This window comes from Haliotis rufescens, unplaced genomic scaffold, assembly GCF_023055435.1.
Source record: "Haliotis rufescens isolate VD_foot unplaced genomic scaffold, xgHalRufe1.0.p SCAF_9, whole genome shotgun sequence".
In the NCBI taxonomy this organism is placed as follows: Eukaryota; Metazoa; Mollusca; class Gastropoda; order Lepetellida; family Haliotidae; genus Haliotis; species Haliotis rufescens.
In genome coordinates, this window is record NW_025964383.1 from 19,338,223 (window position 1) to 19,364,006 (window position 25,784).

Here is a 25,784-nt window from a genome sequence, read left to right on the forward strand (position 1 = left end):
GCTTTTGTAGTTGGAAAACGGTGTTGCCGCGATATCACAAGAACTAATCGCTGGATTGTCTTCATATTTGGAACTATGGTGTATATACAGACACTGCATACACCAGTCGGTTTTGGTGACCTTGACCCCATTTTCAAGGTCACAGCAGGCAAATCTGCTTTTGGAGTTGGAAAACGGTGTTGCCGCAATATCTCAAGAACTAATCGCTTGATTGTCTTCATATTTGGTACTATAGTGTATATACAGGCGGGGGACATTTCGTCACTTTGTGACAAATACTTGTCTCTCTTGGGATTCCAATACAGAATAGGTCCCCAGTACCTCTTGATTGCCTCTCTGTGGAATACAGTACAGAATAGGTCCCAAGTACCCTTGATTGGTTCTTTGCCAGTGCAGAATAGGTCCCAAGTACCCTTGATTGACTCTTTGGGGATTCGTGTGCAGAATAGGTCCCCAGTACCCTTGATTTTCTCTCTTGGGATTCCAATACAGAATAGGTCCCCAGTACCTCTTGATTGCCTCTCTGTGGAATACAGTACAGAATAGGTCCCAAGTACCCTTGATTGGTTCTTTGCCAGTGCAGAATAGGTCCCAAGTACCCTTGATTGACTCTTTGGGGATTCGTGTGCAGAATAGGTCCCCAGTACCCTTGATTTTCTCTCTTGGGATTCCAATACAGAATAGGTCCCCAGTACCTCTTGATTGCCTCTCTGGGGAATACAGTACAGAATAGGTCCCCAGTACCTTTGATGGTCTCTTGGTGATTCAGTGCAGAATACATCTTTTAGTGAAACATCTTAGAAGTTGTCACACTCACCCTTTATTATAGAGGGTGGTGGGCTGGTGAGATTGACAAGTCTAATTTTCAAAATAAATAATTATGAATGTTTGTTTGGGAAGTTGCTCATAACATCAATTACTTATCTGTCTGATAGATTAATATACCGTATTTGTTGTATTAAGCACCCTGCTCCAACAAGCACCCTCTGACCAACTTGTAAGTAGTCTTTTTAAGTGCCCCTACGAAGACAGAAAATTTACATGACAGATTTTTTGCCTGCCATAAATGTACTTCAAATGTTCAAATACTGACCTCTCTTTCAACAGAAGGCTATAGCTGTGCTTAAACATCTGGTAGATGTTTGTCACAGGTAGTGTGTGTCACATTTGTTATGTGAAAGACCTAGCAGTGTCGATTATTTTTGTAGCACACGAGGAGATTGGTGAGGTTCCTTCCTTCTTTGTTAATGTGGATGTACTTAAGTTACCATTTTGTATTGTTTCATTATTAAAGAACATTTGTAGTTCACCAACATTTCACTGTATGGAGTACCTACATGATTACAATGTGTGAAGCCAAGTTATGGTGTCCCGTGCTTTGACCCAGCTGGGATATTGTGAAGAGTGGCTTCACTCCCCTCTGACTCACCATGATGCATCAGATCCAGGGGCATCGCTGGCCCAGTCTAAATGCACCACAATTCGCTGTGCCAGAATCCGATGATTCTGAATCCCATATTCACTCTTCATGATCCTTGATTTGTCAGAACCATATTCGTGCTTGTGGCTCCATCCTCCCTGTCCACATGGCCTGCATCGTATCGGGATTTCCTCCCAGGTCACTTATGTCCAGTGAATTGTGTGACAGAAATCTCATGTTTTAGTTTGCCTTATGACCTATTTGAATGTATACCTGATTGATTATCCTATGGGACTGGTCATTTATTACAGGGGGGGGGGGGGGGGGAGGGGGTCAGAGGGAATCAGAATCAGGGAGTCACCTAAAAATAATGGACATAAAAAAAAATTGACATTTTATCATAACATACAAAGCGTCTTTTCAGGGAGGGTCATGACAAAAATGTACAAGGACATGGGAATGGGCATAAAAAAATATGACAAGCATAATTTTCAGTACATCAGTGCATCAAAAACATCTGACCCCCCACCCCTGTAATAAATGACCGGTCCCTAATTACCAGAAGATGACTTCAGGTCCCACAGTGCACTATTTACAAGACAATCATCTCATTCCACAGAGTTCACTAATTAACTGGAAATACCTGCATGTGTCCCACAGGGAACTATTGACATGCCTGTGTGCCACAGGGAACTACTGACATGCCTGTGTCCCACAGGGAACTACTGACATGCCTGTGTCCCACAGGGAACTATTGACATGCCTGTGTGCCACAGGGAACTATTGACATGCCTGTGTCCCACAGGGAACTACTGACATGCCTGTGTCTCACAGGGAACTACTGACATGCCTGTGTGCCACAGGGAACTATTGACATGCCTGTGTGCCACAGGGAACTACTGACATGCCTGTGTCCCACAGGGAACTGCTGACATGCCTGTGTCCCACAGGGAACTGCTGACATGCCTGTGTGCCACAGGGAACTACTGACATGCCTGTGTCCCACAGGGAACTACTGACATGCCTGTGTCCCACAGGGAACTACTGACATGCCTGTGTGCCACAGGGAACTACTGACATGCCTGTGTGCCACAGGGAACTACTTACATGCCTGTGACCCACAGGGAACTACTGACATGCCTGTGTGCCACAGGGAACTACTGACATGCCTGTGTCCCACAGGGAACTACTGACATGCCTGTGTGCCACAGGGAACTACTGACATGCCTGTGTGCCACAGGGAACTACTGACATGCCTGTGTGCCACAGGGAACTACTGACATGCCTGTGACCCACAGGGAACTACTGACATGCCTGTGTCCCACAGGGAACTATTGACATGGTTGTGACAATGTGACACTGAGTAAGTCGTTTATCTGCATGGTGCTGTTCTCTGTGAAACCTGTTAAATCCTGGGTATGTAGTTATTGTTAAACAACCAAACTCGCTGCTGTATTTCTATGGGCATTGTTCTGCACTGTCAGCAATAAATGATTAAATTCTTCGAGTTTGTGTATTGTCTAGTATCTGTGTGTGTGTGTGAGAGTGAGAGTGAGAGAGAGACGGGGTAGAATGTCTTCAGCAACCCATGCTTACTGTGAAAGGCGACTATGCTTGTCGTAAGAGGCGACTAACGGGTTAGTCTTGGTTGATGCATGTCATCGTATCCCAATTGCGTGGATCGATGCTCATGATATTAATCACTGGATTGTCTGGTCCAGACTTGATTATTTACAGACCGCCGTCTTATAGCTGGAATATTGCTGAGTGCGGCAACAAACAAGCCAGCCAACCAATCGTTTGTATATGTTTATATTCCCATAAAACATAAAGCACAATGTTACTGACACTTATCACAGTGCAGTGACTTGGTAGATTGTGTGTCATGATACCCCAACGGCATGGATTGTTGCTCACAACATCAATCACTGGATTGTCTGCTCCAGATTATTTACAGACTACTCTCATATAGCTGGAATACTGCTGAGGGCTATAAAGGAAAATCACTCAAAATATTAAAATTTCATGATATTTACATTTCTTTTATTACAGTAAAATTCTGTTGACAGTTAATAAATATTTTATCATAGAACATTTGTAATATTTACAAATACCAACTCATGAAATGGTGATAACATGATGGCAGCGCAATGATGAACACATACTGTCATGAAGACATGGAACATTGTATGGACAACTTTATAGTCTGTCACTAAGAAGATTCCTGTCCTCAAGTTCAACTTGTAGATGAAAAACAAAGACTTGTTTCCATGAATGTCCAGGAGTACTTTATAGTTGTATGATTGCTGTTTTACAAGAGAGAAAATAATTCTGACGTTTACATACATAAACCATCTTAAACCACAACCGGATTACTGTAGCACGTGTCAAGAGCATGATGGCTGATCCTTTGCAAATGTCTTGTATTAAGGGTGATTATTGCTCCTTTTAACTTGCAATGTAAGCATGTATTGTTCAGCACAGCAAGTACTACTCTACACCCTACACTCGCTTCCATCCTTAATCCATGCAGGTCCAAATTAAATTAACCCTTTTTGTATTATCACAAAGACAGGCAGCTATGTAAGCATGTTTAGTTCAGCTCAAATTCAGTTCCGACCCGGGAGAAATATCAGGATTAGATACATAAAATTGCAATGAAAATGTTCCGACCCTGTTGTGAAAAGTTCTGGTTCATAGGAACAAATGTTTGGTTGTGTTTATGAGCGATGTTAATGTGAAACATGAAAAACAAGGAAACTAAGACATACAATCACAATACAAATAAACATAATCTAAAGAAACAAATCTTGAATTGCAGATAGCATCTTCCCGAGGCAAGTGAGTTAACTGACTATAAAAGTCCAGTTTCCACCCTTGCCGAACTATGCTGGTATTATGGAGTTACATTCTGGCTGGACTAACGAGTCTATGCATAGTCCAATCACAATCCCGCAACGAAATCAAAATCCGGTTTGTAAACTGTCATGTAGATTTCGGTCGATTGCAAGATTTGCAAAGCATGTGCCCAGCCAACTTGTTGTCAACAGATATTTTCCAAATCTTTTCATGTTTTTAATCAAAGTGCTCACGTGATTTGATACACTTCACGATGTAAGGCCTGTTTTATCACAATATAGATCTTGATTATCAATCAGATCGTCTTGACTGGGCGCCGCCATTTTGTTTGAAGCCAATGCATGTGATACGAGAGGTGGAATCTGATTGGTCCATAGGAGGGGCATAGAAGGGACATAACTCACAATAGCCACTGGTGGCACTATGATCGAGCCCAGGAATACCAGCCTAGTTCGGCAAGGGTGGAAACTGGACTTTTAAAGTCAGTTAACCCCCTTGCCTCGGGAAGATGTGCAGCTAGATGAGCTTCTCTAATATCTGAGAACTAGACATTAGGGCTGGGCTGGGTAACTCAGCCTTAGTTGAAATTAACCTTGAAAGTTAAAGGGTCCTTGTCCCAGCCGAATTTAAAGAGTGAGTGAGTTTAACGCCGCTTTTAACAGTATTCAAGTTATATCGCGGCGTTTCAGCTTAATGTGGGAGGAAAGCCCAAAGTGATGCAGGTCTCAGACATTTACCACTTCGGTGAAACCCACGAGCACAAGTATGGTGCTGACAAACCTAGAAACATAATCCGGGCGAACCGGGATTCGAACCCACAATCATAGGTTTCTGGCTGCCCAAGGGACGCAACTCTGCACAGCGAAACGCGGCGCCTTGGACGCCTGGGCCACCTGTGCCCCCCGAATTCAAAGAATTCGAACGACCAGTTTAGACCAACATGAAGATAAGATCCCGGACAGACTCTTGTTCCCACTGTTCCCATCCCATGTCACTGTCCATGTACTTCATTCACATCATGCCATGAACATAGATCACTTTACACCAGATGTATTGATCACAAGTGATTTGGGTTGATTCTGGAAGGAAGAAATGATCTGTGAATGCCTGACATGACATCATCTGTTTTCTATATCCAGGATTCTCCACACAGAACAGCATAGATATAAAACAGGTGAACTTCTGTACGTCACCCGTAAAGCTGTCTCAATGAGCTCTTCACACACAATACTTGCAACAATACTGTGAACCTTCGCCAACACACATCTGGTCTGGCCAACCATTGTGTAAAGTCTGTGATCTCAGTCTCTGCACTATCATACCACTCTCACACTCACATATATATATATGTATATACACATTTCCTAGGGCCACGTCCTCAGTTCCGTTTTTTCTTTTTGTCCCCGTGCCCCCCTTGGGTTTGCTCGTACTCCATCAGAAGCTCCTCCTGGGTCTCGGGGAGGGCGGGGCAGTAGCGGCTGTACTCCATGGTGAACTCCCCCTTGCCCTGGGTCAACGACCTCAGCTCCGTCGCATAGCCGAACATTTCGTTCAGAGGAACCTGAAAGATGAAACTGATTGTCTACAGAACAGGAACAGCAGGAAATTTGACAAGTATAGGCAGTTCTGAGTGAGTGAGTTAGCTTAAAAAAGTTGGTTCTCAGGCAATGACTTTTGAAAATATAGTGTGGGTGGTGGGTGTTGCTCTTTTTTTTTGGCTTGTTCAAACTGGTATGTAACCAAATAAACAGCTGTGTACCATCCACCTGGGAAAGGGCCTCCCTACATAAACAAGCATACAAACTCCTGTTGCTGCCATGACCATAACACAAGGTGCGCAGTTTAAAACAAAACTTGTGCTGTGCCTGAGAACCAAGAGTAGTATTTTTTAATAATGTTTGAAGTGATGCAGGTCTTGGATGAAACCTAAGGATGGTGCTGGCAAACCTAGAAATGAGGGGGTTTGATGGATTTAACCCCATGGTCTTCAACTACAGATGCTTGTTGAAAGAGGTGACTTGATGGGTCGACTTGGTTTATGCATGGCATCACATCCCGATTACTTAGAACTATTCTCATGTCAATCACTGGATTGTCTGGTCCATACTGGACTATTGCTAACAAACAAAACAAACAAGGTCATAGGATTATGATTACACAAACCAATACAATCAGTAGCTCCTGGCTCCACTAAGGGAAGCAACTCTGAACAGCAATTAATGAGCCACCATATTGTCCATGTCCAAGATGACCAATAATTTCCCCCTTACCTCACAATACAGCGTAAAGTACCCCTCTATAGCATCAGTCCCTGTGATGAGGGCGTGGCGCTTGCTGAGGGATGCCATGACTGACCCCTGGAACTCGCCAGGGGCGTTGACCTCCACCATCATGACCGGCTCGAGAATAATCCAGTTCCCGTCCGCAAACACTAGAAGTGGCATCATACAAGAGTGAGTGAGTGAGTTGGGTTTAACGCCGCTTTTCCAGTTATATCGCTGTGTGTCAGCTTAATGTGGAAGGAAAGCCCGAAGTGATGCATGTCTCAGACGTTTACCACTTTGGTGAAACCCACGGAGAAAGGTATAGTGCTGACAAACCTAGAAACATAATCGGGCCAAACCGGGATTCGAACCCACAATCACAGGTTTCTGGCGTGCCCAAGGGACGCAACTCTGCGGCGCCTTAGATGACTGGGCCCCCCCATCACACAAGAAGTAACTTCATCTGGCTTAATTTAGACAAACTTGCACATGCATCTTGGTTCACCTATTTTATCAAGTGTGGATCTTTTTACAACAGGTTCTACACGACACGAGATAAGGGAGAGAACTCCCCACCTCATAAAAAAAGAATACCACTGGCAACCACAAAGTCATGAAATTGTCCAAAATCAAATCATCAAATTTCAATTTGTTTTATCAACTACAGTCCCAGGACACTTTCAACTCCTACAAAATCAGGACTACAATGTCCAAACTAAATTGAATTATCACACCTCCATGTCAGAATGATGAGATCTGATTGGTCAACGGGATCTTGATAAAATATCCCGCCATAAAGCAGTCTGGTTGCCTGGGTATGCTGTGCTGGCAAACCTAAGGAACCAGACTGACCATGGAAGGGACAAAAAAAATTCTCAGCGGGGTAATAAATCTCTTGTACCCCGCCATGAGCAAGTGGATTTCTGAGAGGGTGAACAAATCAATGGTATAAAACATAACACCAGGACGCATAAAATCCCATGTACCCCTCCTGATCCTGCTACTACTACTCAGCGATTTGGATGATCACGTAATCAACATCACCCAACAACATAGATCGATGCTCAGAGTATCAATCACAAGATTGTTTGGTCAAGACTCAATTATAAACAGGACGCCATCAAATAGCTGTAATATTGGTGAGTGTGGTACACTCGCACACATATACTCCCAAGTATCTGACCTGGGTTTAATAATATTCTGCTATGACATTTTACAGATACTTATACTCACTCTGTTTAACGGCCATTTCCGCTGCCGTCGTGAAGGCAAGTTCACTGGAATCTACTGCATGGTGGGCACCTGTAGCAAACAGTGAGTGAGTGAGTGTGTTGGGTTTAACACTGCTTTTAACATTTTACCAGTTATATCACGGCGTGTCAGCTAAATGTGGGAGGAAAGCCCGAACTGATGCAGGTCTCAGACGTTTACCTCTTTGGTGAGACTGGGAAGATGTGCAGCTAGATGAGCTTCTCTAATATCTGAGAACTAGACATTAGGGCTGGGCTGGGTAACTCATCCCTAGTTGAAATTAACCTTGAAAGTTAAAGGGTCCTTGTCCCAGCCGACTTTAAAGAGTGAGTGAGTTTAACGCCGCTTTTAACAGTATTCAAGTTATATCGCGGCGTGTCAGCTAAATGTGGGAGGAAAGCCCGAACTGATGCAGGTCTCAGACGTTTACCTCTTTGGTGAGACCCACAAGCATGGGTATGGTGTTGACAAACCTATAAACATAATCGGGGCTAACCGGGATTCAAACCCACAATCATAGGTTTCTGGTGAAGCCAAGAGTCGCAACTCTGCACAGTGAATCGCGGCGCCTTAAGACGACTGGGACAGCCTTGCCCCCTGTAGAAAACAGTGATCTATTGGAGAGTGGGCTTAAACAATTTTTTGCAGAAATTCAGATATGTTATTTACAGATGGGGGAATATTGTCCGGTGTGAATGTCACCTTGCAATAGTGATTATGTTTTAACACATCTTCCTGAATCAAGGGCATTAACTGACTATAAAAATCCAGTTTTGACCCTTGCTGGAATTCCAGAGTTACATTTTGGCGGGACTAACAAGTTTATGCATAGTCCAATCAAAATCGTGTAACGAACTAGTCATCCAGTTCATAATTTAAACAACATGGATTCCATGTGCAGATTTCGGACGACTGAAGGATTTGCATAGCATGTGTACAGAGCCAGCTGGGCGTCGACAGATATTTTGCAAACCTTTTCATGTTTTTAATCAAGGTATTCAAGTGATCTCATGCACTTCATGAGGTAAGGCCTGTTTTATCACAATATAGATCTTCATTATCGATCAGATCATCTTGACTGTGCGCCACCTTTTTGTTTGCAGCAATTGCAAGTGATATGAGAGGTGGAATCGAATTGGTCAATAGGAGGGACATAGAAGGGACATAACTCGTAATAGCCGCTTGTGGCGCTACGATCGAGTCTGGAAATTTCAGCCTACTTCGACAAAGGTGGAAAATAGCACCCTTGCCTCGGGAAGATGGTTCTAACACTGCTTTAAACAGTATTTCAGTGACATCACTGTGGGAGGAAAGGAGGGCCCACAGTGATGCAGGACTTACCATACATGTGATGCCCACATTCACAGGTATGGTGCAGACAAACCTAGAAATTTAAAGGGGCGGTAGGGTAGCCTAGTGGTTAAAGCGTTCACACATCATGCCAAAGGCCAAGGTTTGATTCCTGACATGGGTACCATGTATGAAGCCCATTTCTGGTCTCCCCCGCCATGAATATTGCTGGAATATTGCTAAAAGCTGTGTAAAACCAAACTCTTTCACTCACTGGAAACTTAAAACTATTTTGATGACTGACATGCTACAATTGTTGCAGTTGACGCTGAGCCAGGAATTCAAGAGTAAACTTCTGAGTCAAACTGACACAATTATACACAATTTTAGAGACATTGTGCACAATTATAGAGACATTGTGCACAATTATAGAGACATTACATATGAACCATAACATGGTTTAGGGCAGGAAAATCACTCGAATCTGCTGATTTCGGAAGAATCAACTCACCCCTCAAGGACTCAAGGTTCTTCGGGAATCCCAGATTCTCAGTATTGCTACATGATCAGGGTGCCATCTAGCGAGGCAACAGCAGAGAGTCTGAGAATTACATGTACTCACATCAACCCTGGGTCTCAGTCCATAAAGCAATCGCTGTGTTTGACTCTTGTAAGTCCTACAACCCAACATTTAGAGAGTCATGGCACTATGGTTGCTTTCTGCCACTCCCACAATCTTGTGAGTGAGAAAAGTCTTACACTGCTCTTATCAATATTCCAGCAATATCACAGCAGAGCACACAAGAAATGGGCTTTAAACATTGTACCGATGGTGGGAACTGAACCCGGGTCTTCGGCGTGACAAGCGAACGCTTTAACCACGAGGCTACCCAACCGGCACCCCCTACAATCTAACATTTAGAGAGTCATGGTGCTATAGTTGTTTGGGGCATAAGGTATCGGACAATTTCAACATTTACCATCTTTAAGTCTGAAGACGACACCAGCAACTTTATGTCCAGTCAGTCCACCCTTTTCACACGCCTTCCGGAAACCCTGCAACAACCAATCAGCTGCCAGCATACTTTCAACCTTCTACTATGATACTAATGGACTAACACTGGCATATTAGCGCGATGTGTTTCAGTAATAAAATATTTAACATAAATAATATTTTTATGGAAAAATCATTTTGGCCAGCTTGACTAGGAAAATCATAAAAATATGTTAGGTCATGCCTGCAAATGATTCTCTTCAAATACTAACCGTGAAGATCCGGCATAGAATAGGTCTTCAGCAACCAATGCTTGCCGTAAAAGTCGATTATGCTTGTCGTTAGAAGCGACTAACGGTATTGGGTAGTCAGGCTCACTGACTTCGTTGATGCATGTCATCGTATCCCAATTGCGTGGATTGATGCTCATGATGTCAATCACTGGATTGTCTGATCCAGACTTGATTATTTACAGGCGCCATCATATAGCTGGACTACTGCTGAGTGCTGCATTAAACAACAAACAAACAAACAAAACATACAAGAGATATGCTTACCTTTTCAATGGCAGGAATATATTGCTTGGGTATATTGGTTCCTGTCGTCTCATCTTCAAACTCTAACTTGGTGTTTTCCTCTGGGGGTAGAGGCTGTAGTACAAAGGTCACATGTTGGAATGTCTCAAATTGTTCGAGGCAATGAGTGAGTAGCTTGTATTCAGTGGACTGACCCAGGGCTGACCCAGGACTGACCCAGGACTGACCCAGGACTGACCCAAGGCTGACCCAGGACTGACCCAGGGCTGACCCAGGGCTGACCCAGGGCTGACCCAGGACTGACCCAGGACTGACCCAGGGCTGACCCAGGACTGATCCAGGACTGACCCAGGACTGTTCCAGGACAAATCCAGGATTGACCCAGGACTGACCCAGATCCTTTTACAGTAAAGGGAAGCAACTCTGCACATGGCACTGTGATGCCTTAAACTGAAATGGGGTTCAACGCCGCGTTCAAGATTATTGCACTTGTATAGTGATGTACATGCATGTGTGAGTGTGTGACTACTATTCCGGACTGATGCTGGTTGTGTAATGCTAGCCCGCTGAAATACCATGCCGCTGTTTAACAGGAATACCTGACTTTAACACAGTATACCGACTCCGAGCCGACCTGTCCTTGCTTTATCCCCTTAATGCTGAGCGCCAGGCAGGGAAGCATCAAGTACCTTCTTTTAACATCGTCTGATATGACGCAGCTGGTGAACGAACTTCCCTCTCTCTATCCGCAAGACCACGGAGGAAGTCCTCAGACCACAAAGCCATGCTTGCCCGTAACAAAGAGACGTGTTGACTGTGTAATGGCACAATCTGAGACTTGCCGAAACTTAAAGTCCACTCACCTCCATAACCCCTATGACCCGACCATATTGACCTTGACCTCCACTTTGCTTTCGATGAAAGTAGTCAAAACTGAAAAACGTACATCAGAACCATTGTCAAATGGCAGCAAGAATAACACGCTGTTCAACAACTGGGGAAAACATACACAAACAGGGATCCATGCAACCTATTATTGTAAAATGATGCCTAATATTTATTTCTACATGCTCCAAGTGCAGGAGAAAAATCTGAAAATTTGTGTCTGACTAACCCTTACTTGTCCAAACAAAAATCAATCTTTGAACACACTAGTTCACGAATCCCTGTGTTACATGGAATTTGTGATGCTTTCTTAGGTTTATGTCATGAAAAGGTGGGAACTTCAATATTATGTGCACATGTTCATATCACAGCAATTTATTTGCAGTTAGACAAAAGAGAGAGTGAGTGAGTATGGTTTTATGCCGCTTTCAGCAATATTCGAGGAATATCACGACAGGGGACACCAGAAATTGGCTTCACACATTGTACCCATGTGGGAAATCGAACCCGTGTCTTTGGTGTTACACGCAAATGCTTTAACCAGTTAACCACACCACCCTGACACAAGAGTGAGTGAGTGAGTTGGCTTTAACGCCACATTTAAAAGTATTCCAGTTATATCATGGCGTGTCAGCTTAATGTGGGAGGAAAGCCCGAAGTGATGCAGGTCTCAGACGTTTACCACTTCAGTGAAACCCACGAGCACGGGTATGGTGTTGACAAACCTAGAAACATAATCAGGGCGAACCAGGATTCAAATCCACAATCATAGGTTTCTGGCGTGCCCAAGGGATGCAACTCTGCACAGCAAATTGCAGCGCCTTAGATGACTGGGCCACCCGTGCCACCCTGACACAAGAGTGAAAGGTACTCTCCCTGAATGCCATGTTATTGGTCGGATGGTCAGACTCTGTGACTTGCTTGATGCCCATGTCATCTATCCAAATTGCGTGGATTGATGCTCAAAATATCGATCATTGGATTGTCTGGTTCCATATTGTCTGTCATATAGCTGGAATATTGCCGAGTTAAACAACAAACAAATAAATAAGTCAATGACACATGCGAAAGGCTAACTTCCAACTGGATAAATAAAAAGACTTAATCAAAATAACAAAAACAAACTTCCACAGGTGATTTGAGTACTCACTCCACTTGACCCAGCAATGATTCCCTGAAGGCAACTTTAGGTTTCCCAAGCTGACACTTTGCATTGTATTCTCTCTCCAGCCTCTGAAGTGAAACAAACAGTTGATACATCTGGGTTCAAGGTTTGGTTTGGTTTGTTGTTTAACGCTGCACTCAGCAATATTACAGCTATATGACAGCGGTCTGTAAATAATCGAGTCTGGACCAAACAATCCAGTGATTAATATCATGAGCATCGATCCACGCCATTTGGATCGATGACATGCATCAACCAAGTCGGCGAGTCTGACCACCTGATCCTGTTAGTCGCTTCTTATGACAAGCATAGTCTCCTTCATGGGTAGATGAAGACTTATTCTACCCCAGATCTTCACGGGTTCAAGGAAAACAATAGCAGAACTTTCAAATAAACAGAAAGTGCTCAGCCCAGACAGACATGGCTGCTGACAAGCCTCATAGAGCATTAACACATTGGCATCTGAACAAACATACCTTAGCTGAGCATAGACTTAAACAGAGCCACTTGGAGGCAACCTCACCTGAGCATACACATCTGAGCATGCTCCCTTCACCTGGAATACTTACCTTACCTGAGCATTTACATTGTCACATAGTTTTGTAGTGAGCAAAATGAAGTACATTTTGGAGTAAATTTCACACACACACCTGGGCATAGTTGCCTTACCTCAGCATAAGCACCTGGACATAGTTGTCTCACCTGAGCATATACCCCATGACATAGTTGCCTCACCTGAGCACAGACACCTGGACATAGTTGCCTCACCTGAGCACAGACACCTGGACATAGCTGCCTCACCTGAGCACAGACACCTGGACATAGTTGCCTCACCTGAGCACAGACACCTGGACATAGTTGCCTTACCTGAGCACAGACACCTGGACATAGCTGCCTTACCTGGGCACAGACACCTTGACATAGTTGCCTTACCTGAGCACAGACACCTGGACATAGTTGCCTCACCTGGGCACAGACAGATGGAGACAGTTGCCTTACCTGAGCACAGACACCTGGACATAGTTGCCTCATCTGAGCACAGACAGATGGAGACAGTTGCCTTACCTGAGCACAGACACCTGGACATAGTTGCCTTACCTGAGCACAGACACCTGGACATAGTTGCCTTACCTGAGCACAGACACCTGGACATAGTTGCCTTACCTGAGCACAGACACCTGGACATAGTTGCCTCACCTGGGCACAGACAGATGGAGACAGTTGCCTTACCTGAGCACAGACACCTGGACATAGTTGCCTTACCTGAGCACAGACAGATGGAGACAGTTGCCTTACCTGAGCACAGACACCTGGACATAGCTGCCTCACCTGAGCACAGACACCTGGACATAGTTGCCTCATCTGAGCACAGACAGATGGAGACAGTTGCCTTACCTGAGCACAGACACCTGGACATAGTTGCCTTACCTGGGCACAGACACCTGGACATAGTTGCCTTACCTGAGCACAGACACCTGGACATAGTTGCCTTACCTGAGCACAGACACCTGGACATAGTTGCCTTACCTGAGCACAGACACCTGGACATAGTTGCCTTACCTGAGCACAGACACCTGGACATAGTTGCCTCACCTGAGCAAACACACCTGGACATAGTTGCCTCACCTGAGCAAACACACCTGCCTCACCTGAGCAAACACACCTGGACATAGTTGCCTCACCTGAGCACAGACACCTGGACATAGTTGCCTCACCTGAGCAAACACACCTGGACATAGTTGCCTCACCTGAGCAAACACACCTGGACATAGTTGCCTCACCTGAGCAAACACACCTGGACATAGTTGCCTCACCTGAGCACAGACACCTGGACATAGTTGCCTCACCTGAGCAAACACACCTGGACATAGTTGCCTCACCTGAGCATAGACATCGAGGTGTAGTTCTCCCATGCCGGAGGCGATGGTCTCCTTGACGTCATTGTCCCACTGTACACGGAAGGTGGGGTCCTCCTTCGTGAAGCGTGCGATGCCCTTGGAGAAGTTGTCCACATCCTGCTGCTTGAGGGGTTTGATCGACATGGAGATGACCGGTTCCGCCACAAACATGGACTCCTGCAGTCAAACAACAGGCAGTGAATACTGCACCACATACATGGACTCCTGCAGTCAAACAACGGGCAGTGAATACTGCACCACATACATGGACTCCTGCAGTCAAACAACGGGCAGTGAATACTGGACCACATACATGGATTCCTGCAGTCAAACAACGGGCAGTGAATACTGCACCACATACATGGACTCCTGCAGTCAAACAACAGGCAGTGAATACTGGACCACATACATGGACTCCTGCAGTCAAACAACAGGCAGTGAATACTGGGCCACATACATGGACTCCTGCAGTCAAACAACAGGCAGTGAATACTAGGCCACATACATGGACTCCTGCAGTCAAACAACAGGCAGTGAATACTGGGCCACATACATGGACTCCTGCAGTCAAACAACAGGCAGTGAATACTGGACCACAAACATGGACTCCTGCAGTCAAACAACAGGCAGTGAATACTGGACCACATACATGGACTCCTGCAGTCAAACAACGGGCAGTGAATACTGGACCACATAGATGGACTCCTACAGTCAAACAACAGGCAGTGAATACTGGACCACATTACATGGATTCCTACAGTCAAACAACAGGCAGTGAATACTGGACCACATACATGGACTCCAACAGTCAAACAACAGGCAGTGAATACTGGACCACATACATGGACTCCTACAGTCAAACAACAGGCAGTGATTACTGGACCACATACATGGACTCCTGCAGTCAAACAACAGGCAGTGAATACTAGGCCACATACATGGACTCCTGCAGTCAAACAACAGGCAGTGAATACTGGGCCACATACATGGACTCCTGCAGTCAAACAACAGGCAGTGAATACTGGACCACAAACATGGACTCCTGCAGTCAAACAACAGGCAGTGAATACTGGACCACATACATGGACTCCTGCAGTCAAACAACGGGCAGTGAATACTGGACCACATAGATGGACTCCTACAGTCAAACAACAGGCAGTGAATACTGGACCACATTACATGGATTCCTACAGTCAAACAACAGGCAGTGAATACTGGACCACATACATGGACTCCTACAGTCAAACAACAGGCAGTGAATACTGGACCACATACATGGACTCCTACAGTCAAACAACAGGCAGTTATTACAGGACCACATACATGGACTCCTACAATCAAACAACAGGCAGTGAATACTGGACCACATACATGGACTCCTGCAGTCAAACAACAGGCAGTGAATACTGGACCACATACATGGACTCCTGCAGTCAAACAACAGGCAGTGAATACTGGACCACATACATGGACTCCTTCAGACAAACAACAGGCAGTGAATACTGGGCCACATACATGGACTCCTACAGTCAAACAACAGGCAGTGATTACTGGACCACATACATGGACTCCTGCAGTCAAACAACAGGCAGTGAATACTGGGCAACATACATGGACTCCTGCAGTCAAACAACAGGCAGTGAATACTGGGCCACATACATGGACTCCTGCAGTCAAACAACAGGCAGTGATTACTGGACCACATACATGGACTCCTACAGTCAAACAACAGGCAGTGAATACTGGACCACATACATGGACTCCTGCAGTCAAACAACAGGCAGTGAATACTGGACCACAAACATGGACTCCTGCAGTCAAACAACAGGCAGTGAATACTGGACCACATACATGGACTCCTGCAGTCAAACAACGGGCAGTGAATACTGCACCACATACATGGATTCCTGCAGTCAAACAACAGGCAGTGAATACTGGGCCACATACATGGACTCCTGCAGTCAAACAACAGGCAGTGAATACTGGACCACATACATGGACTCCTACAATCAAACAACAGGCAGTGAATACTGGACCACATACATGGACTCCTGCAGTCAAACAACAGGCAGTGAATACTGGACCACATACATGGACTCCTGCAGTCAAACAACAGGCAGTGAATACTGGACCACATACATGGACTCCTGCAGTCAAACAACAGGCAGTGAATACTGGACCACATACATGGACTCCTGCAGTCAAACAACAGGCAGTGAATACTGGACCACATGCATAGCCGAAAGAATATTTTGATACATCAACTTTCACGATATATATATAAATTAATAACAAAATTAATTATTCTAAATATGTATGGACAAAACCTCTGTAGACCTGCAATTAATCAACTAAATGCTAAATATGAACTAGGCTTATCCATTAAATGCTTTAAACTGAATTTTCTGCCTTCATTGTCAGTCTTTTCGCCTCTTACAACAATCATAGTCACCTCTTACAGCAAGCATGGGTTGCTGAAGACCTATACTACCCCGGATCTTCATGGGCCATGTTTCAAACATTACAGCAATGACAAGGGCAGACTTTGCTCACATCAAGCTAGACTTCACAATTTCTTTACTAATGACAGACTACTTTGTGATATATTTGTAAGTTATTATAGTTAAAAAAATAGAAATATTGTGCACTGTGAAATTTCAAATGCAGGAGTGATTATTCTGCGAGATGATAAAATGTATGATTATTATAGCAAATCTCTGTTACTCACCATAGAGAGATGTGTGTTGCCCTTGGTTACGAAGGTATCACCACTGGCACAGTCAATACCAAACAAGGCACAGATGTCTCCAGCATAAGCTTCTGATATATCCTGAAGGAAAGTGATGCCATCAATGTTTATTTGTTTGTTTGTTGTTTAACACCGAACTCAGCAATTCCAGCTATATGACGGCAGTCTTTAGAAAATTGAGTCTGGACCAGACAATCAAGTAATTGATAATATGAGCATCGATCCACGCAATTGGGACACGATGACATGCGTCGACCAAGTCAGTGAGTCTGACCATCCGATCCTGTTAGACGTCTCTTACAACAAGCATAGTCGCCTTTTACAGGAAGCATGGGTTGCTGAAGACCTATTCTACCCCGGGTCTTCATGGGTCCCACGCAATTGGGATCGATGACATGCATCAACCTAGTCAGCGAGCAGTACTACCCGATCCCATAAGTCGCCTCTTACGACAAGCATGGGTATGGGAGCTCTGGATCCAATTACATAAAGTTATCTTAGCACTATGGTCATCGTAAAGTCAGTACTTTAACATAGACTGCTTTGTGCAAATGGGCCCTCGCCCACAGACTTACCTCCATCTCATCAGCATTCATGCGGACAAGCCGCGATACTTTGGTCTTCTTCTGTGTCCGTGTGTTGACAATGGTGTCCCCCTTCTTAATGCCGCCCTGGTAGACTCGGACGTACGTCAACTGACCAAATCGGCCGGCCTAGAACAAAAAGATCGTTGAAATTTGATAACTGATGTAATAATACACTGATTATAAATAGAAGAAATGCCATCGTGTATAAAGGACTGGTCATTGATTATAGCTGGGAGGGGGCAGGTTGGATTGCTCTTAGGATTGTATCATAATTTACGGTCCCCTACCCTCCGCCATAATAAATGACCTGCCCCTAAATTATGTTCAAATTTATCCTTTTTATATTTTTATATCCCCCCCCTACCCTCCCTATATAGTAGTGAATAATTTTGGCCACCTCCCCTCCTCTTTCACTGTATTTTTCCATGACCCCCCTCCCACAAAGTCTCAAGCGTGTTTACTAAGAAATCTCATCTTTGAGGTACTGAATCCCATCTATGACATACTGAATCCCAACTATAACGTACTAAATCCCATCTGTGTACTGAATCCCATCTGTGTACTAAATCCTATCTGTGCATGCTGTGTACTGAATCCCATCTGTGACGTACTAAATCCCATCTGTGTACTGAAGACCATCTGTGAGGTACTAAATCCCATCTGTGACGTACTGAATCCCATATGTGAGGTAATGGATCCCATCTGTAATGTACTAAATCCCATCTGTGACGTACTAAATCACATCTATGAGGTACTGAATCCCATCTGTGAGGTACTGAATCCCATCTGTGATGTACTGAATCGCAACTATGAGGTACTGAATCCCATCTGTGAGGTACTGAATCCCATCTATGACGTACTTAATCCCATCTATGAGGTACTTAATCCCATCTATGAGGTACTGAATCCCATCTATGAGGTACTTAATCCCATCTATGACGTACTTAATCCCATCTATGAGGTACTTAATCCCATCTATGAGGTACTGAATCCCATCTATGAGGTACTTAATCCCATCTATGAGGTACTTAATCCCATCTATGATGACTTAATCCCATCTATGACCTACTGAATCCCAACTATGAGGTACTGAATCCCATCTGTGAGGAACTGAATCCCATCTATGACATACTGAATCCCAACTATGAGGTACTAAATCCCATCTGTGAGGTACTGAATCCCATCTATGAGGAACTGAATTCCATCTATGACGTACTTAATCCCATCTATGACCTACTGAATCCCAACTATGAGGTACTGAATCCCATCTGTGAGGTACTGAATCCCATCTATGACATACTGAATCCCAACTATGAGGTACTGAATCCCATCTGTGAGGTACTGAATCCAAACTATGATGTACTGAATCCCATCTGTGACGTAGTGAATCCCAACTATGAGGTACTGAATCCCATCTATGAGATACTAAATCTCATCTATGAGGTACTGAATCCCATCTGTGACGTACTGAATCCCATCTGTGACGTACTGAATCCCAACTATGAGGTACTGAATCCCATCTGTGAGGTACTGAATCCCATCTGTGACATACTAAATCCCATCTGTGACGTACTGAATCCCAACTATGAGGTACTGAATCCCATCTGTGACCTACTGAATCCCATCTGTGACGTACTGAATCCCATCTGTGACATACTGAATCCCATCTGTGACATACTGAATCCCATCTGTGACGTACTGAATCCCATCTGTGTACTGAATCCCATCTGTGACGTACTGAATCCCATCTGTGTACTTTTCCTCAGCCATCCTGTATGTATAGGTGTGTTTCTTTTTGGGAGGAGTACACAAACTCCGGAGACAAAATCTAAGAATGTAATGGGAGGGAAAGATGACAATACCTCCAGTTTAAATGCGAGTCCAATGAAGGGATTGTTGTGAGTTCTGTCCGAGTCCATCAGCAGCTTCTCGGCTTTCTCTATCCTGTCATAACAGAAACAGGGGATGTTAGAATGAAAGACAACACTGAATATAGATAAAAAAGTATGATAGTGAGTGAGTGAGTATGTTTTTACGCTGCTTTTAGCAATATTCCAGCAATATTCATGGCGGGGGACACCAGAAATGAGCTTCATACATGGTACCCATGTGAGGAATCAAACCTTGGTCTTTGGCATGACGAGCAAATGCTTTAACAACTAGGCTACCCCACCGCCCAGATTCTGAATCAGGATGTCTATGTCATTTTGAGTTGTATATTGTGTAAGTTGTTGACTCCGGCTGTTACCATAAAAAACACACAAGAGGAACGAGGGGGCTCTCTTTGGTCTTATCATACCTTGAGGCAGATACATTCATAAACAATAAACAAGAGCCTGGGGTGAGCCTCACCCCTGGGAGTTGTCGAGGCAGTGGTTGTTGACCTGGGAGGGGTTGGGGAGGTACTGCAGGACGGCATCAAGTAAGGGCTGCACCCCCTTGTTCTTCAGGGCTGTCCCCACAAGCACCGGCGTGAACGTCCGCGCGATGCAGGTCCGTCTGATAGCTGCCTGAAATACACACATTACAAGTAGGGATCTGGGTTACAGTAGGTCCCCAGGACCCCAAGGCTTATTCAACTATTGAGACCGGGTTACAATAGGTCCCAATGGCTTATTCTACTATTGAGACTGGGTTACAATAGGTCCCCAGGACCCCAAGGCTTATTCCACTATTGAGACCGGGTTACAATAGGTCCCCGGCACCCCAAGGCTTATTCCACTATTGAGACCGGGTTACAATAGGACCCCAGCACTCCATGGCTTATTCCACTATTGAAACTGGGCTAGAATAGGCCCCACAACTCTAAAGCTGATTCTTCTATCGAAACAAGGTTAGAATAGGCCCCACTAGCCCCTGAATGCCGAGCATTGGGCAGGGTAACAACAAGTCCCATCTTTGAGCGCCTTTAGGTCGGGCATGTGCATGGATCAAACCATTCCCCGAGTCGACACTCTATCCATCAGACCTTGGAGGCGGTCTCCCCCTCTATGGGGTGTTATGATACAAAATCTCTCACACACTGCAACTGCCTAATCCTCATTGGCTCCTGTGAAAAGCTCTGGGACATGGGACGTATTCTGCCCAGGCACAGGTCAACACAGGAGTGTCTACTGGTGGTATTTAAACAGTGTCAGAGAAGAAATGTTTTAAATCCTAGAAACATGCTCTCACCTGTATCTCAACTTCCGTCGGTGTCTTCTCCTGCAGAAACATCTCACCCAGATTCTCGTCCACGTTAGCTATGTGTTCTGCAGTAGGCAAGAGAGTGAGTGAGTGAGTTGGTGTCGGCCCTACTTCGACCAAGGATCCTAACTGAGTCAAATCTACACCTTTTCACCATAAATTTCGAAATTAATCCATCTCCAAATTAAAACGACTTCTGACCACTAGCCAAAAATGTCACTCAGTATCAATGCGACCCCCTCCACCCCATCCCCAGTGGAATGAAACAATCCCTTATCCAATCAAACAGTAAATACACAGCTTATTAGCGCTAGTAGAGCACCTCTGTTAAAACAATAAACAGTGTTTTCCTAAAAACAACACACAGTTTATATGTTTACTCTGTTGACTGGCATTAAGGAAGTTCAAAAGCAATAAAATAATTGAACCTATAACAGTTCACTGATCGGTATGGGGAGTATGTATCAACAAGCTTGACACAAGTGGGTAGAACTCTTGACCCCAGCATTGATAACTCCTATTCTTCGAATGGCATTGTTATGGACTTGTTACAACTGCTGCTCAACAAACCGTGTTTGTGTTTATAATCATGTTGGTATTTCCGCTATCCTAAGTGTGCAGTGAGGTCGTCTTATTGTTGATAGTCATTTGGAAACATAAAGTTCATTAATGAGAGCAAAGACCACTTGCATTTTTTGCATTTAACTCACGCTCGCGTTAATTTCAAGATTTACAGTGTTTGAGTGAGTGAGTTTGATTAAATGCTGTTTTGAACAGTATTTTGGTCATATCACCGTGTGTCAGCTTCGGGAATGTCCGAAGTGATGCAGGTCTTTTACCATTTTGGAGTGTGGTCCCCTAGAACACATGGTCATCTTATTCATATTTGACATGGTCACATGTAGGATCATTATGCTAAAATACCAGTTGCATAAGCCATCTTCAGAAGAGATGTCACAGTGTTCTACACAGGCATACATGAAAGTCAAGATCATAACAAGGTCATAACAAGGTCAAACAAGAATTTCAGACATAATTTTTACCTATGTGTTTGCCAAAATACACAAATGCTATTTTGTTAAGTACTTGCATTTCCAATGTACCTTAAATGGCAACACTTAAAATTAGGAGTTGATTTCAATGTGCAACTTTTCATTGGCACTATACAAGTTTGAGCTTCATAAGTTCTACAGTTTCAGAAGAGAGAGATGTCTGATGTGTGGAAATTACTAGAGCTCCAGATAACTTTTTGAGCAATTGAGTTTTTACTCTGGGGTTTCTATTTAAATTGGGTTATTACATTTTACATTTGGTAGCCAATATTTTTTCACTCATCCATTCATCACTCTATTGATTATTTCCCAAAATTAGTGAACATTTTAAAATTAAAAAAAAAATGAAATAATGTTTTAGATCTATATAACTATTCTAAATATTTAGGCTTGACTCAGAAAGTAAATTAGCTCGTAATTGTGTTTTGGAAATTAGCTCCTTTGTACGCATGCTGAATAAGCTTCATTGGGTATTTACGTGTGCTGTTTTTAAACATTTGAGTTTTAAATTTCAGTGTTTTACCTAAATACATTGCTTATCTGTAGCCAGGTTTTGTCCAAGTGAGCTAACATGGTACTTCAAAGTGTGATGTGGTCCAGGTGAGCTAACATTGTACTTCAATGTGTGATGTGGTCCAGGTGAGCTTACATTGTACTTCAATGTGTGATGTGGTTCAGGTGAGCTAACATGGGACTTCAAAGTGTGATGTAGTCCAGGTTAGCTAACATGGAACTTCAAAGTGTGATGAGATCCAGGTGAGCTTACATTGTTCTTCAAAGTGTGAAGCGGTCCCAGGTGCTATTGTGGCAAACAATCTTAACACTACTATTGTCGTCAGTCTATGTTAAGGTGTGAGAGTTACGATGACTTAAGCGCTAAGATCACTTTGTACAACAGCACCCAGGTGAGCTAACATGGTACTTCAAAGCTTTATATGGTCCAGGTGAGTTAATATGGTACTTCAAAGTGTTACGAGGTCCAGGTGAGGTAACGTACTTCAACACGTGATGAGATTCAGGTGAGCTAACATGGTACTTCAACGTGTAATGTAGTCCAGGTGAGCTAACACTGTACTTCAATGTGTGATGTGGTCCAAAGTGCCATTGTACAAAACAACCTTAGCTCAACAACTGTTGTAAGTCTATGTAAAGGTATGGGACTTTACGATCACCTTAGCGCTAACATCGCTTTGTTCAACGGCACCCAGGAGAGCTAACATGTTACTTTAAAGCATGATGTGGTGCAGGTGAGCTATCACAGCATTTGAAAGTGTGATTTGAGACGATACAAGTTATGCATTGGAAATTCATGTACAACTGACCGATCATCTCCTGTCTGCGGTCTGCTGATTCCGCCCTCATTTCTGCTGGAATCTCATCTTCATAGACATTGATTCTGAAACACAGCATATACGAGTGAGTGAGTGAGTGAGTGAGTGAGGTTTAATGCTGCTTGTAACAGTATTCCAGTTATATCACAGCGTGTCAGCTTAATGTGAGAGGAAAGGCCGAAGTGATGCTGGTCTCAGACGTTTACCACTTTGGTGAAACCCACAAGCACAGGTATCCTAGATGAGAATCCTAGAAACATAATCGGGGCGAACCGAGCCTCGAACCAAATCATAGGTTTTTGGCGTGCCCAAGGGACGCAACTCTTAGACGACTTGGCGACCCCCAAAACACGTATGAGATATTCTTAACTAGAGGCTATATTTCAAAACATAATTAACAAGATACAAAAATCATTTATCATGGTTAAAACATTACAACATTTAATATGTACATATTGTGTGGAAATATCAAAGTTTTAGAAAATATCATTACTTAGAAAAATAATTCAAAGAGCATTAATGAGCAAATCAGTATCTGTTTTGAAACTGTCTTGTTTAATTTCATTTAGGGATGAATTTGAGAAGTATATGGATGGATGGATGGATGGATGGAGTCCTTTCTAATCTGAATGCTTACATAATGCACTTACCCGTGAGGATCCCCAAAATATATAGCTTTCTGGTGTACGAGATCAACGACTCCCTTCTGGTTGGCCTCAAGTCCGATTGGCAGCTGGATGAATGCTGCATTGTGGTTCAGCTTTGACCTGTAACCATGGTAACAATGACAATCATCCATTCTGATCGGTGCTTCAATGAAGATGATTTGAATTTAATTCACAATATTTTGAGAAGTGAATGAATATTTATCCTGCAGTCGGGAATATTTCAACAACCTATCATTAACTGACGTCAACTGACGACCATGATTTACAGGAGTCTATTGTTACTCCATCCAGATCTCGTACCCAGCAGGAGGCGATTGTTGCAAGTGGTGTTCAGAAGGTCTAAACATCGTTGCAATGGATTTGTTTGTCTGTTTATCTGTTTAACGCCGCACTCAGCGAAATTCCAGCTATATGACGGCGATCTGTAAATAATCGAGTATGGACAATCCAGTGATTGACATCATGAGCATCGATCCATGCAATTGGGACACGATGACATGCATCAACCAGGTCAGCGAGCCTGACCACCCGATCCCGTTAATCACCTCTTACGACAAGCTCAGTCACCTTTTATGGCAAGCATGGGTTGCTGAAGACATATTCTTCCCCTGGTTTTCACAGGTCCATTGCAATGGTATGCAATTTTCCATAATCAAACAAAAACGATTTTGACCCTTTACTCAAGTTCTCAAAAGTTCTATTCTTTCATTTTTTGTTGTAAAACTTTTACAAACCTGTAGAGGTTATGAATTCTCTGATGAAATCCTCCTTGGGGCACTTATTGCATTTTCCTTGCTCAAGAAAATCTACATGACATAGTTGTAACCATTTTCCTTAATAAAAAATGTTACCACACAAAAAACTTCGTTTTTGTATGATATACGACCACCCTTACGGGGCCTCACCCCCAACGGCGCCTCACGCCAGGGGGAGCAACTCTCACCCAAATCACTTTCCATATGTCAAATGCTGACGGAATAAGGGGAGGTGGGTGGCCGTGCCCCAAGGAGGATTTCATCAGAGAATTCATAACCTCTACAGGTTTGTAAAATTCTCTTTCTGATTAAATCCTCCTTGGGGCACTTATTGCATCAAGACAGACTCCCAAAGATAATCTAGGAAGTGGCATCCGTCAGCAACAGGCGTAAATAAATACATCGTATTTGATTATTCAACAGAATAAAATATTGAGTTCAATAAATGGAACCAACCTTATCGTGAGGCACCACCGTCGAAAGGCGGGGGCTAGAGACCGGGCGTGGTCGACCATATATTATGATAAAGCCTGTTTTTGCGGCTTGTCATAAGTTGAGAACTCGAAACACCTCCCACCCCCCCACACTTTTTTTGAACAAGTGATATAAGGGCGTAGATCACGAGAGACCATGACCAGCGCTGAGTTAGGCCAGAGGGTCCCCGAGGATCGAAGGAGTGCGTGCGCAAAATACGAGTATTATCGAGTAGTAAGGACTGATATTTATCGACCGCAGAAGATAAAATCCAAACCATTACTGAGCAGTATAACCGGAAGACTGTCTAAAATCTCGAATGCTCAATCAGCTAGAGATTAGAACTTTGCCCAGTTCGGAGAACTGACTGACCAAACCGAGTACGCTCGCTTGAGTGTTTGTCGAGTTGGTAAGGTTTGA

General features: G+C 43.8%; 1 protein-coding gene across 1 annotated transcript in view; it reads right to left on the reverse strand.

Annotated features, from left to right (window-relative positions):
- Positions 1 to 5,076: 5,076 nt before the first annotated feature.
- The window catches only part of LOC124145977 (elongation factor G, mitochondrial-like), a 32,831-nt gene continuing 12,123 nt past the window's right edge, over positions 5,077 to 25,784 (reverse strand). The window contains exons 6-20 of the mRNA XM_048390948.1: positions 24,118 to 24,234; positions 23,459 to 23,532; positions 21,073 to 21,149; positions 20,251 to 20,408; positions 19,761 to 19,842; positions 17,887 to 18,024; positions 17,291 to 17,392; positions 14,545 to 14,739; positions 12,650 to 12,732; positions 11,478 to 11,547; positions 10,636 to 10,728; positions 10,065 to 10,140; positions 7,777 to 7,845; positions 6,550 to 6,710; positions 5,077 to 5,840 (exon numbers count right to left, since the gene is read on the reverse strand). Of these exons, the coding sequence (XP_048246905.1) occupies positions 5,658 to 5,840; positions 6,550 to 6,710; positions 7,777 to 7,845; positions 10,065 to 10,140; positions 10,636 to 10,728; positions 11,478 to 11,547; positions 12,650 to 12,732; positions 14,545 to 14,739; positions 17,291 to 17,392; positions 17,887 to 18,024; positions 19,761 to 19,842; positions 20,251 to 20,408; positions 21,073 to 21,149; positions 23,459 to 23,532; positions 24,118 to 24,234 (1,678 nt within the window). The 3' untranslated portion in view covers positions 5,077 to 5,657. The remainder of the gene's footprint in view (positions 5,841 to 6,549; positions 6,711 to 7,776; positions 7,846 to 10,064; positions 10,141 to 10,635; positions 10,729 to 11,477; positions 11,548 to 12,649; positions 12,733 to 14,544; positions 14,740 to 17,290; positions 17,393 to 17,886; positions 18,025 to 19,760; positions 19,843 to 20,250; positions 20,409 to 21,072; positions 21,150 to 23,458; positions 23,533 to 24,117; positions 24,235 to 25,784) is intronic.